This window comes from Geotrypetes seraphini, chromosome 6 (genome assembly GCF_902459505.1).
Source record: "Geotrypetes seraphini chromosome 6, aGeoSer1.1, whole genome shotgun sequence".
Lineage (NCBI taxonomy): Eukaryota > Metazoa > Chordata > Amphibia > Gymnophiona > Dermophiidae > Geotrypetes > Geotrypetes seraphini.
The window spans coordinates 2,884,513-2,902,436 of NC_047089.1; the positions used below are offsets into that span (position 1 = coordinate 2,884,513).

At 44.8% G+C, this 17,924-nt stretch overlaps 1 protein-coding gene across 4 annotated transcripts in view; it reads left to right on the forward strand.

The window, feature by feature from the left end:
• FAM160A2 (family with sequence similarity 160 member A2) overlaps positions 1–14,619 on the forward strand; it is a 124,507-nt gene extending 109,888 nt beyond the window's left edge. For all 4 annotated transcript variants that reach the window (XM_033949158.1, XM_033949159.1, XM_033949157.1 and 1 more), the window contains 3 exons: positions 7,747–7,925; positions 8,412–8,574; positions 11,742–14,619. In XM_033949158.1, coding sequence (XP_033805049.1) covers positions 7,747–7,925; positions 8,412–8,574; positions 11,742–12,037 — 638 coding nt within the window. In that variant the 3' untranslated portion in view covers positions 12,038–14,619. The remainder of the gene's footprint in view (positions 1–7,746; positions 7,926–8,411; positions 8,575–11,741) is intronic.
• Positions 14,620–17,924: the final 3,305 nt, after the last annotated feature.

Genomic DNA, 17,924 nt, shown 5'->3' on the forward strand with positions numbered 1-17,924 from the left:
CTCATCCTAAACTCAGCAGAGTGCTTTGCTACATCCCACATGTTCAGGAATGGAATGTCGTACTAGAAGGGAAGATTAGGATCTTTCCTCGACAAGCTTCTTTCTAGTATACAGACACTCCATTCCTTTGCCTGCTGGGGAATCTGGACATCTCATTTCTTTCCTTTGTACAACCTTGAGAAGAATAGAACTAGGAGATATCCCACAATTTTAGTGCAGGTGGCGCTCCAGTTGGTGACTTGTTATGTATTGCAAATGGTTAAGTTTTGGTATATGTTTAATGATATGAGCAGAAAAGACATGTTTCTTGGGGAGTGTCCCCTATTTTATTTCCTCTCCAGGGCTGAGAATCTGCTTTAGTACAAAGTGAGGAATTGTAGGACAGCCCAGAAGGATGAGAGGTGGAGCAAAAGAATGCTAATGAAGCTCCCTACAAGAATTCTCGCAAGAAGGGATTGACTTCCCACACGTTCAGGAATGGAGTGTCAGTGTGAGCACATGGCAGAACAGTGAGCGGAGCAGGGAGCAGAGAGTGTGCTAGCAGAAAGGAGCGGAGAGAGGAGCAGAGAAGGTGGTGCTAGCATGGGAAGAGGCGAGAGCTAACTCCACCCACCTCTGACGTCACCAGCCAAACTCCCCCCATAAAAGGGGACGAGCCAACGGCAGAGAGTCCACAGTGCAAGGCCAGCCGAAGGGAGACTGTAGGAGCTGTGCCTAGTCCTGAGCACATGGCAGAACAGTGAGCGGAGCAGGGAGCAGAGAGTGTGCTAGCAGGAAGGAGTGGAGAGAGGAGCAGAGAAGGCAGTGCTAGCAGGGGAAGAGGTGAGAGCTAACTCCGCCCACCCCCGACGTCACCAGACAAACTCCCCCCCATAAAAGGGGATGAACCAACGGCGCGCAGCCGAGCGGCAAAGGCGCTCGCCTTAGTGAGAGCTTCTTTGCGAACGGCCTCAAGAAGGGCCTCAAGGAAAGGCTCCGGATAACCACCAAGGTAAGGTTTTAACACATAACAAGGCGGAGTACAACCACCAGGCACATACAACTAGCTATTTAACCTTTATAAACATAGAAAAAAGCAGCAGAAAAGGGCTATAGCCCACCAAGTCTGCCCATTCCAAGTATCCCCTCCCCTGAATTTACTCATTTAAAGATCCCACGTGAGTATCCCATTTTCTCTTAAAATCCGTCACGCTGCTGGCCTTTATCACCTGGAGTGGGAGTCTGTTCCAATGATCCACTACTCTTTCAGTGAAGAAGTACTTCCTGGAGTCGCCATGAAACTTCCCTCTCCTGATTTTCAGCGGATGCCCTCTGGTGGTCGAGGGTCCCATGAGCCAGAAGATATCATCTTCTGACTCGATGCGTCCCGTGATGTACTTATATGTTTCAATCATATCTCCCCGTTCTTTTCTTTCCTCAAGTGAGTACAGCCGCAGTTTTTTAAATCTTTCTTCATACGTGAGATCCTTGAGCCCCAAGACCATCCTGGTGGTCCTGAACCGACTCGATCCTCAGCACTTCCTTTCGGTAGTGTGGTCTCCAAAACTGAACACAGTACTCCAAGTGAGGCCTCACCATGGCTCTGTACAACGGCATCATAACTTCAGGTCTCCTGCTGACGAAACCTCAGCGGATACACCCCATCATTTGTCTTGCCCTGGAGGAAGCCTTCTCCACTTGATTGGCAACCTTCATGTCCTCACTAATGATCACCCCTAGGTCGCGTTCCGCCGTGGTCCTAACCAAGGTCTCACCATTTAGTACATAAGTTCTACGGGGGTTTCTCTTACCCAGGTGCATTATCTTGCATTTTTTAGCATTGAAGCCTAGCTGCCAAGTAGTTGACCATTGTTCCAGCAACATTAGGTCATGTGTCATATTATCAGGTAATAAGCTTTTGCCTACTATGTTGCAAAGTTTGGCGTCGTCGGTGAACAGTGATACCCTTCCTCTAAGTCCTTGCGTCATATCTCTTATGAATAAGTTAAATAGAATCGGGCCCAGGACCGAGCCCTGCGGCACTCCACTGATCACGTCCGATGCTTCGGATGGGGTACCGTTCACCACCACCTTCTGAAGTCTACCGCTCAGCCAATCCCCAACCCATGTAGTTAGAGTGTCTCCTAATCCTATCGATTTCAGCTTGTTCAGTAATCTTCGATGAGGGACGCTATCAAATGCTTTACTTAAGTCCAAATATACCACGTCCAGTGACTCCGGCGTCCAGTTGTCTAGTAACCCAGTCAAAAAACTAATCAGATTAGATTGGCAGGATCTACCCTGGGTGAACCCGTGTTGGTGTGGATCACGCAGTTTTTCTTCATCTAGGATTGTGTCAAGATTCTGTTTGATCAGTGTTTCCATGAGTTTATAGACGTGAGACTATCTTTTAAACTTTCTATCCAACTTTCAAACCAGGCAGACCTTTCTATCTAGCGAACAAGCAGGCAGACCTCTCTAACTAAGCAACAGCCAGACCTTACCAGTCACTCTATCCTTCAAACTTTCAAACCATTTAACAGGCAGCCCTTTCTAGCCAACTAACAAACAGGCAGACTAAACTAACAATTAACTAACTAACTACCTCTATCCTTCCAACTTTCAAACTCTGACAGGCAGTCTTTCATACTATCTAACAGGCAGACTTTTCTAGCTCACTAACGATCAGGCAGACATAACTAACTAACAAATATCTAAACTAACAAAAAAATAAATAAATAAAAATTTGAAAATGTTAGGAAGAACAAGAAGCAACAGGGCTACAATCAAGACCGGCAGCCCAGTCACCAAAGGGATCCAGGGGATGGCCATTGTCCATGTACAGACGGAAGGAGAGCCAGGAAGGAGGACACAGGTCTCTATACAGACTGAGACCATCCCCAAGCAGATGACTACAGTCTCCACACAGACAGAAGAGATGGATCAGCTAGACGGAGACATCTTGCAGGAGCTGAGGAGCCTGAGAGAGTAGGTAAAGCGCTTGAGAAGCATCCGAGAGGACGAGGCCTTCATCCAGGAGTTGCCCCAAGTCACCGAGCAGGAGCCAGACAAGACCATCCTCAGGATGCCCAAACTGTCCGAACCTGCAACCCTGAAACCAACGATTTGGGTACAAGAAGAGGCTGGAGACGCTGACTCCTGGCAGCTGGTAACTTCCTCCACCGGCAAATGTAGAAGACCTTCCTCTTCCTCTTCTGTCTCTTTCTCTCGTTCACAGGGCAGTTTAACATCGACCCCATTAATCACCTTGAGGAACAGATTCCAGCTGTTACAGGAGGAACCTGCCAATGAGGTACAGGAAGTTGTCCACCAGATGATTCCAGTTCCGGTGACAACAGATCAGCTCCCCCCAAAGATGCGCAGAGTGGTAGTCATTGGGGATTCCCTGCTGAGGGGCACCGAGGGACCAATTTGCAGACCAGATATGCAATCAAGAGAGGTTTGCTGTCTGCCAGGAGCCAGGATCCGAGATGTAACCACCTGCCTAGACAGACTTATCAAGCCCCATGCTTCTCATCCACGTTGGAACGAATGACACTGCCAGGAACACCACGGAGAACATATCTGTAGACTTTGGAGCCCTGGGTGAGAAGCTGAGGAGGATGGAAGCACAGGTGGTCTTCTCCTCGATCCTCCCAGTGAGAGGCAAGGGGAGAGCCAGGGAGGATCGTATCCAGAGGACAAATGACTGGCTGCACGGATGGTGCAGGGAGATGAACTTCGGATTCCTGAACCATCGAGAGGCGCAGCAAGGACTACAGGGACCTGACGGACTTCACCTGACCAGAAGGGGAAAGAACGTCTTTGGACACCGACTAGCCCGCCTACTTCGTAGGGCTTTAAACTAGGTAAGTTGGAGGAGGGTACCCACTCACGTGCTGGCGCAAGTAACCAACTTGGCGAGGTAAGTTGCCAAGCCATTTCTGAGTCCGAGGTAAGTACACACTGCATTTCCGAGTCAGAGGTAAGTACACACATTGCAAACAGTATTATAGGAGTCCAATTAGCTCAGGCAGGAATATCTACACAGGGACATAACAAACATAAGGTATGGAGGGCTATGTACGTTAATGCCCACAGTTTGGGCAATAAGATTCTGGAATTAGAGACGGAAATGAGAAACGCCGACCTAGATGTGGTGGCGATATCCGAGACTTGGTTCACGGACTCCCATGGGTTGGATATGGCTATACTGGGATACAACTTACTTCAGCGGGACAGAGAGGGCAAAATGGGAGGAGGGGTAGCACTATACACTAAAGAGGACATCAAAGTTACCAAAATCGCAGATGTCAAGTACACCGGGGAATCCCTCTGGGTGAATTTGGCTAGGGGGAAGGACAAATGCCTGTATCTTGGAGTAGTATACAGACCTCCAAGACAACAGGAGGACATGGATATAGAATTAGTTGAAGACATTGAGAATATCACTTTGCGTGGAGACACAGTATTGTTAGGAGACTTCAATATGCCTGATGTGGATTGGAACAATCTTTCCGCTATGACCAGCGGCAGCAGGAAGCTATTAACCTCTATAAAGGGAGCGAGACTCAGACAAATGGTATTAGAGCCCACTAGGGATCGGGCGATACTAGACCTAATACTCACCAACGGAGAAAGTGTCACAGAGGTCTCGGTAGGCGATACGTTGGCCTTCAGTGATCACAACATGATATGGTTCAACCTCAGGAAAGGTTTCACTAAGTCAAGCACATCAACCAAGGTCCTCAACTTTAAGGGCACAAACTTCGAAAGCATGGGAGATTTCGTCCATCGGGCACTGCAAAACCATGCCAAAACAGATAATGTAGAGGTAATGTGGTCAACTCTGAAATCAACCTTACACGAAGCAACCAACCGCTACGTCAAATTAGTAAGTAAACGGCGAAGAAACAATAGACCACAGTGGTTCTCTGCGGAGATCTCAGACCTCATAAAAAAGAAGAAAAGAGCGTTCCTCATCTACAAACAATCAGGGAAGCGAGAATCCAAGGAAGACTATCTGGCCAAGTCAAAACGGCAGTCAGGGAGGCCAAACTCCGAATGGAGGAGAACCTTGCGAAGAACTTCAAGAAGGGCGATAAAATCCTTCTTCCGGTATATTAGTGACAGAAAAAGAAACACAGATGGGATAGTACGCCTTAGGAAACCCGATGGGAACTATGTAGAATCGGACTCTGAAAAAGCCAAGCTTTTAAATGAATACTTCTGTTCGGTCTTAACTTGCGAGGTGCCGGGATCCGGCCCTCAGCTGCCGACGAGGGAAAACTCGGAAGACCCGTTTCGAAATTTCGAGTTTACGCCCAGCAGTGTCTACGAGGAGCTATCAAGACTCAAGGTGAACAAAGCTATGGGACCGGACAAACTACACCTCAGGGTGCTCAGGGAGTTGAGTGACATCCTGGTGGAACCGTTATCCGCGCTCTTCAATCTTTCCCTAAGTACAGGAAGAGTCCCGTTGGATTGGAAAATGGCTAACGTCATTCCACTCCACAAAAAGGGATGCAGGACGGAGGTTGAGAATTATAGACCGGTGAGTCTCACATCGATAGTGAGTAAACTTATGGAAACACTAATCAAACTCCAATTGGATACGATTCTGAACGAGGAGAATCTACGAGATCCCCATCAACATGGTTTTACGAAGGGAAGGTCCTGCCAATCAAATCTGATCAGCTTCTTTGACTGGGTAACAAGAAAGCTGGATATAGGGGAGTCCCTGGACGTCGTGTACTTGGACTTCAGCAAAGCATTTGATAGCGTCCCACACCGCAGGTTATTGAGCAAGATGGGTTCGATGGGACTGGGTGAAACATTAACCGCATGGGTTAGGGACTGGCTTAGAGGCAGACTTAGTGGTAAACGGTACCCTCTCCGATATAACAGAGGTGATCAGCGGAGTGCTGCAGGGCTCGGTCTTGGGCCTGATCCTATTTAACATCTTCGTAAGAGACTTGGCTGAGGGGCTTCGAGGTAAAATTACATTATTCGCCGATGACACCAAACTATGCAACATGGTAGGCAACCGCACAACAGATGAAAGCACAGTGCCCCACAAAAGCTCAATGCCCGACAGTATGACGCAGGACCTACTCCTGCTGGAGCATTGGTCAAAGACTTGGCAACTAAGTTTCAATGCCAAAAAATGCAAGGTTATGCACCTTGGCGGCAAAAATCCATGTAGGACTTACACCCTAAATGGTGAGATCCTAGCAAGGACTGTAGCAGAACGTGACTTGGGGGTGATCATTAGTGAAGACATGAAGACTGCAAATCAAGTGAAGAAAGCTTCATCCAGGGCTAGACAAATCATGGGCTGTATCCGTAGAAGTTTTGTCAGCTGTAAGCCGAGGTCATAATGTCGTTGTATAGATCCATGGTGAGACCCCATCTGGAATACTGTGTACAATTCTGGAGGCTGCATTATCAAAAAGATGTGCGGAGAGTTGAGTCGGTTCAGCGAATGGCCACCAGGATGGTCTTGGGACTCAAGGATCTCCCATATGAGGAACGACTGGGTAAGTTGCAGCTATACTCACTCGAGGAACGCAGAGAGAGGGGAGACATGATCGAGACGTTCAAATATGTCACAGGCCGTATCGAGGTGGAAGAGGATCTCTTTTTCCTTAAAGGACCCACGGCAACAAGAGGACATCCGTTGAAAATCGGGTGGGAAATTTCATGGCGACACCAGAAAATATTTCTTCACCGAAAGGGTGGTTGATCGCTGGAATAATCTTCCACAACAGGTAATTGAGGCAAGCAGCATGCCAGATTTTAAGAAAAGATGGAATTGGCATGTGGGATCTCTTCATGGAGGAAGTTAGGGGGTGGGTCACTAGTGTGGGCAGACTAGATGGGCCGTGGCTCTTTTCTGCCGTCATGTTCTATGTTTCTATAGAAAGAAGATTATCGAGGTAAGAACCTAATCTTTCCTTATGATTTATAAACCCCTAAGAATAGAAGTCCTAAGGTCTGTATTCTGCAAAGAGTGCCTACATCGGTGACTGCTTAAGTCAGGGGTGTCCAATGTCGGTCCTCGATGGCCGCAGTCCAGTCGGGTTTTCAAGATTTCCCCAATGAATATTCATGAGATCTATTTGCATGTACTGCTTTCATTGTATGCTAATAGATCTCATGCATATTCATTGGGGAAATCCTGAAAACCCGACTGGATTGCGGCCCTCGAGGACCGACATTGGACACCCCTGGCTTAAGTAAATGCCTCCGATCGCGTGTTGATCATGCAACGGCGCTGTTTGCAGAATCATGGCTCCTGGTAAAGGTAGGCACCGATAATGTAGGCCAGGGTTTTGAAGTTCTACATTCCCAGCACCTATGTTTGACATGAATTGTGTCTACAGAGGTGCCTTAAGTCATATCCGGCTGAAACCATGCCTACTTTGACCTTGGGTGCTTCTGTAGGTATGATTATGGCACCCTCTTTGGAAGCACCTGTGGACACTTACTTTTCTTTTTTATAAACAACATTTTAATTGGTTTTAAACCACGCAGTCAATTACCACATCAATTAAACCGCTGCCTAACTTATTGTGCCGTTTCTAGAATACGACCCTACTAGTCTGCAGTCTTTATGTGTTCTATAGTTTTTCTGTGTGGTATCTTCATTGGAGTTATCTTTTAAGTATATGTCTGAAAAAGATATCAGGAGAGCTTTCACAAAGAGCCCAAATGCTTGGGTAATGAAGTGTGCTGATTTTCATGTTTCTTTGCCTCTGTTCTCAGGTCCCTTTGTTGCCGTTCTCTTTGCCAAGCTGGAAAACATGCTGCAGAATTCGCTCTACGTGAACTTCTTACTCACAGGAATTATTGCGCATCTCGCTTGCTACCCCCAGCCCCTTCTTCGCTCTTTCCTACTCAACACCAACATGGTCTTCCAGCCCAGCGTAAAGTCTCTGGTTCAGGTAGGAGCAGGCTTTTTGTGCCAGTTAATTTCTGTCTCTGTCTGACTACAAAGAAATTAAATGACAGCAGAAAAAGCCCCCAATGACCTTTTTCACTCTGCTCAGCGGTGATTCTTACACTTTGGGCATAGGAATTTATAAGCTCAGCTTCCCACTCAGTCCTGTGCCTAAAAATCTGTCAAAATACTGGTCTTTACCACTTCATTGAGAGGCTGTTGCAATCTTGTCATTTTCCTCGGCATGAGTGGAGGGAATAGAAAACATGAGAAGAGATCCACAAAAGTTAGAGGGTGGAACCTTCTGATTATGTCTGATAAAGTACCTGAATGTAAGTGATATATAAATAGAAAATATGCTTAATTTGTTACCCTCAGTATGTGAAAGAACAGATGCTTATGTCTATCTGAGCTCAGCTGGGTGAGCTCTGTGGGGGACCAAAGAAATGTGCTGGCAAAATCATGAGATTGCTTTCTGTTTATCTCACAGGTTCTGGGGTCAGTAAAAAATAAAATAGAAACGTTTGCGGCCTCTCAGGAGGACTTTCCTGCCTTGCTCTTCAAAGCTAAGAAGTATTTGATTGCCAGAGGAAAGCTGGATTGGAATGAGTCTCAGAACATGGTGCCATCGCTGAGACGCTCAGAAACACTAGGTGAGAACCAGCAACTCAGTGCCCACAGTTTTAACAATGTCACATGAAACACAAGCCTTCTAGGGGGGTCTGAAATCAGGCCACAGTTTGTCCACCCTGTAGTGCTCTTGGCAGTTGCAGAGGTGACAGTTCATTTTTCCTACATCACCTCACTGGCTTTCAATTTATTTCTTTAGAGCTCTTATATACCATAAATTAAAGCAATAATAAAAAGCACACTGGGCATTGTCATCCCTTCACACTTTCTCAGCCCTATTTCAGGTTTTTCCTATATAATTTTTAGTCTTTATTTAAACTATTTTGAGTCCACACTTTTCACAGTTCAAGGCCGGGTACAATATACAGGCATGATAAAGTAGCCTAATAGTTAGTACAGTTGGCTAAGAACCTGGGGAGCCGGGTTCAATTCCCTCTGCAAGTCACTTAATCCTCCACTGCCCCAAGTGAAAAAACTTAAAATTATGAGCCCACTAGGAACACAGAAAGTACCTCCATATAATGTGTATATGAAATCCATGAGCCTTTACATACACGATGATTGAAAATAATACTAACATACAATACAAACACAGAACACAGTAACACAGTAGATAACAGCAGAAAAAGACCCTCATGGCCCATCCAGTCTGCCTGACAACCATAGCCCCACCTACCACTCCATGTAGGCCCAGTTCACCCATTTTTAAATGCTGGTTGTGAACTCACCACCATATCAACCATTTAAGCAGCCAGACATGATGGGGAGGATAAGTGGAATACTGTCGACAGTACACCACATATCATCAGGATGCCTTCCCATCCCTCCTAGGTTGCTCAGTCCCCCCACTCGCAGTATGTGACAATAAAATGATTTACACACTGGAGTTGATTTAGGGGGCAAGGCTTACTGCTGAGGCTCCTCTAAAAAAATGAGGGGAGGTGGATGAAATGAGGGGAGGGACCCCGCTCAAGATCCGCTGGGTTTGACACCCCCAAGGTCGGACGGACCCCCAAACAGGGTCCACCCAAGCTCAATCCGTCCAAAAACAGGGACCTGAAACCCCTTAAACAAATTCCAACAGCCCTACAAGGGAGATGGGTACAGCTCACTCAACACCTGTTGGAGATTGAAAGAAGACTGATAGGAATAAGGCAGGGGTGTCAAAGTCCCTCGAGGGCCGCAATCCAGGCGGGTTTTCAGGATTTCCCAATGAATATGCATGAGATCCATTTGCATGCACTGCTTTCATTGTATGCTAATAGATCTCATGCATATTCATTGGGGAAATCCTGAAAACCCGACTGGATTGCAGCTCTCGAGGAGGGACTTTGACACCCCTGGAATAGGGGAAGATATCTCTTATGTACTATTCCACAGTTTTGTTTCAGTCTCCACCTGCTGGTTATGATTGGGATATATACCCACGCGTAAAGATTAACCTCTACCAGTCTGGAGAAGCTAAAAGAAAGTAAATTAGCAGGTGAGAACCTAATTTCTCCTTTTATAGCATCTCAAAATATTTAGTGGACTGGTATGATCCTCGTCCCAAGGTATGGGTGCGCCTACAGAGATATTTCTTATAATCCTGCTATTGGGGAACTTTATTTTGGGAGCTTCCACTTGCTAAACTTCAACCGATCTGGGACACATTTTAGGTCACTAATCAGATCAGTTTGTCCAGGATCATTGGGCATGAGGAGGATGGCACCTTTGTCAGCGTTATTGACGTTTGCACGAAAGTGGTATTACATTTCTTCAGGGATGGGCAGGATAGGAGATTTATACAAGGTGGGCGTACTTAGGATCGTCCAGTCTCCTAGGGAGGAATATGGTTTGCTGGAAGGTGATTTTTATATTTATTTGCAAATTAGACATCTACTTTGTTCTCCTTCCATGAGAAACTGGTTACAATCTCCAGCTTTACCCTTAAGGAAATACTGATAAGGAGTAGATAACAAAAAAAGCTAATTACAAAAATTTATGTAATGCTTCAAAAGAAATCTGGGCATAAGCCTTTATATACATGAATAATTGGGAAAAAGTTCTTAATTGTCAAATTTCAGATAAAGACTGGATTGCAATGCATGAAATACGTTTAAAGTGTCTCTTTTAGTACATTTGGTAGAACAGGCTCTTCAAGTACTTTATCACTGGTATCAGTATCCCACTCATTTGGCATTTATTGGTAATGCCAAATCACCATTATGGTGGTCAACAAGGCACTTATCACATGTACATATTGGGTTGCTTTTGCTAAAATGTTTCCAGTTTCACCTGATCCAAAATTGCTTTTGCTCCACGTGAGGTGGCGAACTCTCACTTTCAAGTTTTGAGGGTCTGTATCAGCATTTTGCAGAGAGAAATTGCCAAGCTCTGGACTATGGCAACTCGTCAGATTTGGAGTTATGGCAGTTGTCTGCTATTCTTGTTTTTGAGCAATGTTGGCAATCTTTTGAGGACTGGCATACTCTTGGTCACAAGTTGAGTCATTTACTGTGTTACCTCTGCCTTGTCTTTGCTAGTCTTGTACGAGAAAAGTTATATCGACGTCTGAGTTCCATCATTCTGTTATATTAAGTGGGTTTAACTGAAGGGGTTCTGCCTTTGTATTCGTACACGCTTGGATTTATATAATGTTTGCTGTTGGCATGTTTTCTATCAAAAATTTCTAACACATTTCAAATTAAAAAAAAAAAAGAATTGGAAGATGTGGGGTTGACTTTGCCATTTGCTCTCATAGGGCTCCTTTTAAAAAGGTGCACTAGCGGTTTTAGCAGGCGGTAGTTTTACAGCTAGCGCGCGCTATAGCATGCGCAAATCTTGTGCGTGCACTAAAAACGCTAGCGAACCTTCGTTTTTAAATTTTTGTACAACTGTTACTAATTAGGTAACATTGTAAGAAATGTGCCTGACAATCGATAGAAGAAAATAGGTGGGAGAAGGGTAGAGAAAATGAAATTCCTAGTTTTGAGCCCGAGCTATGCTCATTCTGGTTTAATGTAAATTCAAATGTAGTTTAGAGAAAGCAGAGAGACAGAAATCCTGGGGTTATTTGTGGGGTGGTTCTCTCTGTTTAAGAAGGAAGGGTGGAAGGCAAGTTGTGGTCAATGCATGTATGTCAAAGTTTTAGGTCTTAGCAAGCTAGGGTTATGCGTCTCATTCTTAACCTTTATTCCTTTTTCTGAAGTGAAAAGTCGGAAGCCATCAATTGGAGAACTGATCCTGCGTCATACCAATAGTCCGACACGAGCGCGACAAGCTGCTCAGCTGGCCTTCCAACATGTGCGAGATGGTCAAGTGCTCCACGCCCTTTCTGGTACTTCTCTCTTCAAGAGCTCAGCTGAGAAGCAGAATGAGGCGCTGAGGGTCAAGAACGCTGTCTACTGCGCAGTCATCTTCTCCGAGTTCCTGAAAGAGCTGGCAGCTATAACCCAGGAGCATGCAGTGACCTCCCCTTTCCTGCTGGAGTCCGTGGAGGAGTGACTGACTGCACAGTGAGAGTACAGGTGCACACGGTTACCTCATCTTTTCTCCAGTGAGAGAGAGTTTGCACAGTTAGGACACACAGCGTCTAAGGTTCAAGGAGAAGAAAGGGAGAGAGGATGATGGGGAGACCACTGAGTAGCAGCGGCAAAACAGACTTATGTCCCTGGAAATGAGGCTGACAAAAGGTGGGGGAAGAATGTGGTCAGCCTGAAGTCATGGAGGATTGAGAGACAGACTAGGACCCAAGAGATTTGCTTTCAAAGATCAGAAGAGTTAAAAGAGAAGTTCTTGCTGTTCTGTGAGTATATTGGTCTCCTCCTCTCTCCCAGCGTTCAGGATGAACCTGTGCCATCCACTTCTCTCCTATGGACACAGGAAGCTGTAGAGTTCCAGAGCCTCTTCCCTATAACTGGAAACCATCAGCCGTGTCCAGCCTTATCCACACTAGCTTTGTGCTGTGCACCCAGACTCTGACAGAGACATTTTTTTATCATGTAGAAATAACTTATTTATTGAACAATGAATGTTTTATGGAGACTATTGCTGCAATGTATATGTAATGTATACTATCTGTATATAGTGAGGTGCACTGCTCGTTACTTAACTGGCAGCAATGAGACACTCCTTTGCACAGGTCCCCACCAGAACCAGCAATGTGGTACCACCCAGGTGCCCTGCGTATATATGTTATTCCACACCCCTCATCTGACATTTTTGGCGGTGCTTAGAAAAGGGTCTACCGATACCACATGTTAATGTATGACTGTCATGATTTAATGTACAAATTAATTTTAGGGGGGTGGGAAGGGGCTCTGCAGCCATCTCAGTTTAGGAAGAGATTGTTTGCAGTGCTAGGTAAAACACCCTTCAAATAAATGACCCAAAAGGCTTTACAATCACAGTTCACAATACGGTTAGCCTTCACCCAGACTGTATTCTAAGAGGATAAGGGGTGGGCCCTAAAATGGGAGCCAGGAAGCATGGCAGGCACAACTTTAGAAGTGCCAGGCACTAAGTGGTGGGCATTTTGTATGGTAGGGATCAGGTGCTCTGAATTGCACTTCCCATCCTGAAGTGAATCATCTCATCTCCTAACCCTGTCTGGCAGAAAATAATTAGTTATAAAGTTTATTTCTTAATGATTTTAACAAACAGTTGTGACTTCTTCCTGGACATTGTGACACACAGCAACTTCATGATGTCACTGGTAATTGTTAAAGCTGCTCTCTGATTGGCTGTGTTCTGAGCGACCATATTGGCCTGTACCTAAAACAGTCCTGTAATGCAGATTGCAAGGAGTGTACATAATGTGTGGAAATTGGGCCATTTAGCCAGTTGAGCAGTCCAAAATGACAATATAAAACTGTAAAAGCACCTTGGATGCTCTCTTTGTACCCAGACAGATGTGCAGAATTTTGCCAGGCTGCAGCTCAATATGTATCTTGCCATGTGATTGCAGCAGATCCATCCAGAGCTGAGCAGGGAAATCCAGAAGTCTTTGTGCTGTTAGGAGCATTATCTTCATTGCATTTGACCTGTTATGTCACCAGATCTTTATGAGGTAATTAAGGATAGATGTAACATCGCAAGACAGTTGATTAACTGATCAGTTCCCAAGGTCATTTATTTCATCACGTCTTAGCACATGGTTGGAAGGTGCCTTCTTTCACTGATGCAGTTGATGCCTTTACTTTGCAGTTCTATAGTGTTGATATCCATTCAGTACAGTCGGACTCATCTCGCTGCCTTGCATTACTGTCCTGTAAGAGCTGTGCCTTACAGAAGGGTTGTGACAGTGCTTGGCTGAGCCACAGTGATGACAGTAGTAAGGAGTGTTAAGGTGAAGCCATATCTGGGGTGGCTTAATACTGTCTAGTTTTTCAGACATGTGGTATTGTACTGCCTAGTCTTGCACGTTTAGCACAGAAAAGAGTAGAATTGGAAGCCATGTTACATTCTGTCGAAATGTTGGTTCGGCTGCCTGTCTTGTCACAGTGTCACTCCAATGACATTGTCTACCAAGTAGGCAGGCTCTATATGTGTCTCTGTCTCTTGCCCTATGGATATCAAGACTGTCTTAGCTCCACTCACCTGCCCTCAAGGGGTATGGGGAGTACGGTATTTTGAAACTGGAGTACCTGAAACTTCAATGATGGCAGCCCTAAAAACTGTAGGCCTGCAACAGGAGTCCTAAGGCATGTACAACACAAGCCTCAGGTTGAAGAAACAAGAATAGGCATAGTTGCACAAAGACCCACTGGAGCAGGCCTCTGCGCCTTCCAACCGTGACAGCAGTAGACAGGCCGTTCAGATGATAGAAGCCAACAGAGTGAATTCTGATTCATATAAACACTTTTGAGCATAGATTGGGTTTTTTCTAGCAGAGTGGGCCACCAGCCTATTCTTTCTTCCTTTTGTAAAATCACAGATGAGGAAATGAGATCTGATAATTAAGTTCATGAACTCAACCTAGAAAAAGTGCTATGTACCTCTACGATCACCTTCGAAGTACTCTTTTTCTGGAATGGCCAGAGCTGTCATTGTATTACCCTTGATGTCATGAATGTCATCAAAATGTCTTCCTTTCAATATTTCCTTTATCTTTGGGTAAAGAATAAAGGCAGTGGGGTGTTCCAATACAGTTATTTGTTTACTGGCTAAAAACTCCCTCACAGACAGTGCCGTGTGAGCTGGTGCATTGTCATGATGCAAGAGTCATGACTTGTCAAAAAGTTCAGGTCGTTTTCGTCTAACTTTTTCACACAGCCTTTTCAGCACTTCTAAATAGTAAACTTGGTTAACTGTTTGTCCAATTGGTACAAATTCATAATGGATAATCCCTCTGATTTCAAAAAAGGTTAGCAACATCGTTTTGACTCTTGATTTGGACTGACGGAACTTTTTTGGTCATGGAAATTTGGCTGACTTCCATTGTGCACTTTGATGCTTTGTTTCAAGGTCGGATTGTTACACCCATGTTTCATCACCAGTGATAACATGGCCCAAAACATTGTCTTGCCTCTCCAGAAGGTCTTGGCAAACTTCGACTCTCCTTTGCTTTTATTCATCAGTGAGCTCCAAACTCCTAGTGTGGGCCCAGGCCATTCGGATGAAACTGAACATGTCTAAGATGAAATTATTATGGCTAGGCTCAAAATTGGATTGTCTCCCTAGTTCTGTAACACTGACTTCTGGATCCTCCTTACAAGTCGAGTTTTCTGCCAAGATCCTAGGAGTTCTTTTTGACTCCTCACTCTCTTTCAAGGATCAAATTAACTCTGTGATTAAGAAATGCTTTTTCAATTTGCGCATGTTGAAGAAGGTTAGACATCTTTTTCATCAACACCATTTTTCCATTCTAGTTCAGTCAATCATTTTATCTCATCTTGATTATTTTAGTATTACAAAAACCTGGCTTTCCAGACTACAATTGGTCCAGAACACTGCTGCTAGTTTGATTTTCGGGAAGCATAAGTTTGACCATGTAGCACCATTGCTTCATAGTCTTCACTGGTTCCCTGTGTATTTCAGAGTCCAGTTCAAATGTTCCTGTGTCATCTTTAAAATTCTTCATGGTATTTTAACTCCCCTAGTTCCTTTATCTTGGAATCTTTATAGATTCTTTTTTGCAAGGGGTGACCAACAATTCAAACTATCCTGTCCTTCTAGCAAAGGTATCAAAGGAGTCAAGTGTTTGGCCAATCTTTGACCTTCAAGTTCCCTCAACTTTGGAACAATCTTCCACTCTTTCTAAGAAGCTCTGTCTCCCTTCCCTTTTTTCGTAAGTCTTTGAAAACTATCCTGTTCACTAAGCATTTTGGCAACTAATTATCAATTTGCTGCGATTGAGTCTGAGGTCTGTAGACTACATCAATGTAGATAGAAGTTCCATCTTCTCTTTTCAGAGCAATTCATATCACTTCTTCCTCTCCCCAGGTCCCTTGCATTTTAGTTGCTTGGATATTGATCTTTACATAGAGAGCTACTCCTCCACCTTTATGACCATCTCTGTCCTTCCTAAAAAGATTATATCCCGGTATGTTTGCATCCCATCCATGTGATTCACTGAACCACTGTGATAGCGACAATATCAAGATCTGCCTCTAACATCAGGGCTTGCAGATCATGAACTTTGTTGCTTAGACTGCGAGCATTTGTGGTCATCGCTTTCCAGCTATTTTTCAGCGATAATAGTTTTCTGATTTTGGCCTTTTTATTTGTGCTTAGGGTGCGCTTGTTCTCTTGAGTTTTACAGTCCAGTTTTACACTGCCATTTTCTTCATGACATTATCCCTATAAACTTGGACTAACATGTCCCTGATTTCACTTCCATTCTTGCCAAGTTTAACAATAAATTTAATGTTTGTTCATTGCTCTAAATCAGGGGTGTCCAACCTGCGGCCCCGTGAAGTATTTTGTGTAGCCCCGGTCGAGGGCGATGCAGTGTTTTCCTCTGCTGCCCCCGGGGGTTTATAGTCTTGCCGGCTCCCTCTTCTGTCTTGCTGTAGCATTTGCGCATTTGTGTGGCCCCAGAAACATTTTTTTTCGGCCATCCCAGGGAAGCCAAAAGGTTGGACATCTCTGCTCTAAATCAAGCTCTGACATTCTGTTCCAGCACACAAAAACATGCAACAACACACTGCCACACGTCGACACCAACACAGCTATGAGACTTATGAAACCTTACCAAGCTATTTGTACAGTGCTGCCAATGTAAGCGCATAGTGGCAAGTTCATGAACTTAATTGTCAGACCTCATACATTCTCACATTCTCTTCCTCCAAACACTATTCAATTCTTATCTTCTAACATAGTAAATGACGGCAGATAAGACCTGTGTGGTCCATCCAGTCTGCCCAAAAGTCACATTCATTCTCAAGGCAATGTTGAAGAAAGAAACTAGTAATTATTCATTGTACTTGCTAAGTTTCAAAGATAGGTAAGATCTGTACTCAGACGATTTGAATCAGGTATAAAATATTCAAAATTGTTCCTGATCCATTTTGCTGTATTTGGGACAGAGACCGTAGAAGTGTTTCCAGCATTGGCTACACTGCCCCACTGATGGAGTCGCCGTCAAAGCTAACTCCAGCCCACCCCTAATCCTTCTTGCCATATACTGGATACAGACCATAGTCCGTCCAGCATTGTCTTCACTTCCCTGCTGCTAGGACTTCCATTTAAGCACCACTCCTGCACATCATAAATGAAGTTATAGTTTTTGGTCTGTCAAGTTTTGTGTCAATACTATATCCTTTCTATTTAGGGATCCTTTGTGTCTGTCCCATGCATTTTTGACTTCATAGAAACATAGAAATAGATGGCAGATAAGGGCCACGACCCATCCAGTCTGCCCACCCCAAAGACCCTCCCCTATCTTTCTCTGTAAATAGATCCCACGTGTCTGTCCCATTTGGCCTTAAAATCAGGCACGCTGATGGCCTCAATAACCTGAAGTGGAAGACTATTCCAGCGATCAACCACCCTTTCAGTGAAAAAGAATTTCCTGGTGTCCCCGTACAGTTTCCCGCACCTGATTTTCCACGGATGCCCCCTTGTTGCCGCTGGACCCTTGAAAAAGAAGATATCTTCTTCCACCTCGATGCGGCCCATGAGATACTTGAATGTCTCGATCATGTCACCCCTCTCTGCATTCCTTGAGTGAGTATAGCTTTAATTTATCCAGTCGTTCCTCGTATGGGAGATCCTTGAGTCCCGAGACCATCCGGGTGGCCATTCTCTGGACCAACTCAAGTCTCAGCACATCCATACGGTAATGCGGCCTCCAGAATTGCACACAGTACTCCAGGTGGGGCCTCATCATGGATCTATACAATGGCATAATGACTTCAGGCTTACGACTGACGAAACTCCTGCGTATGCA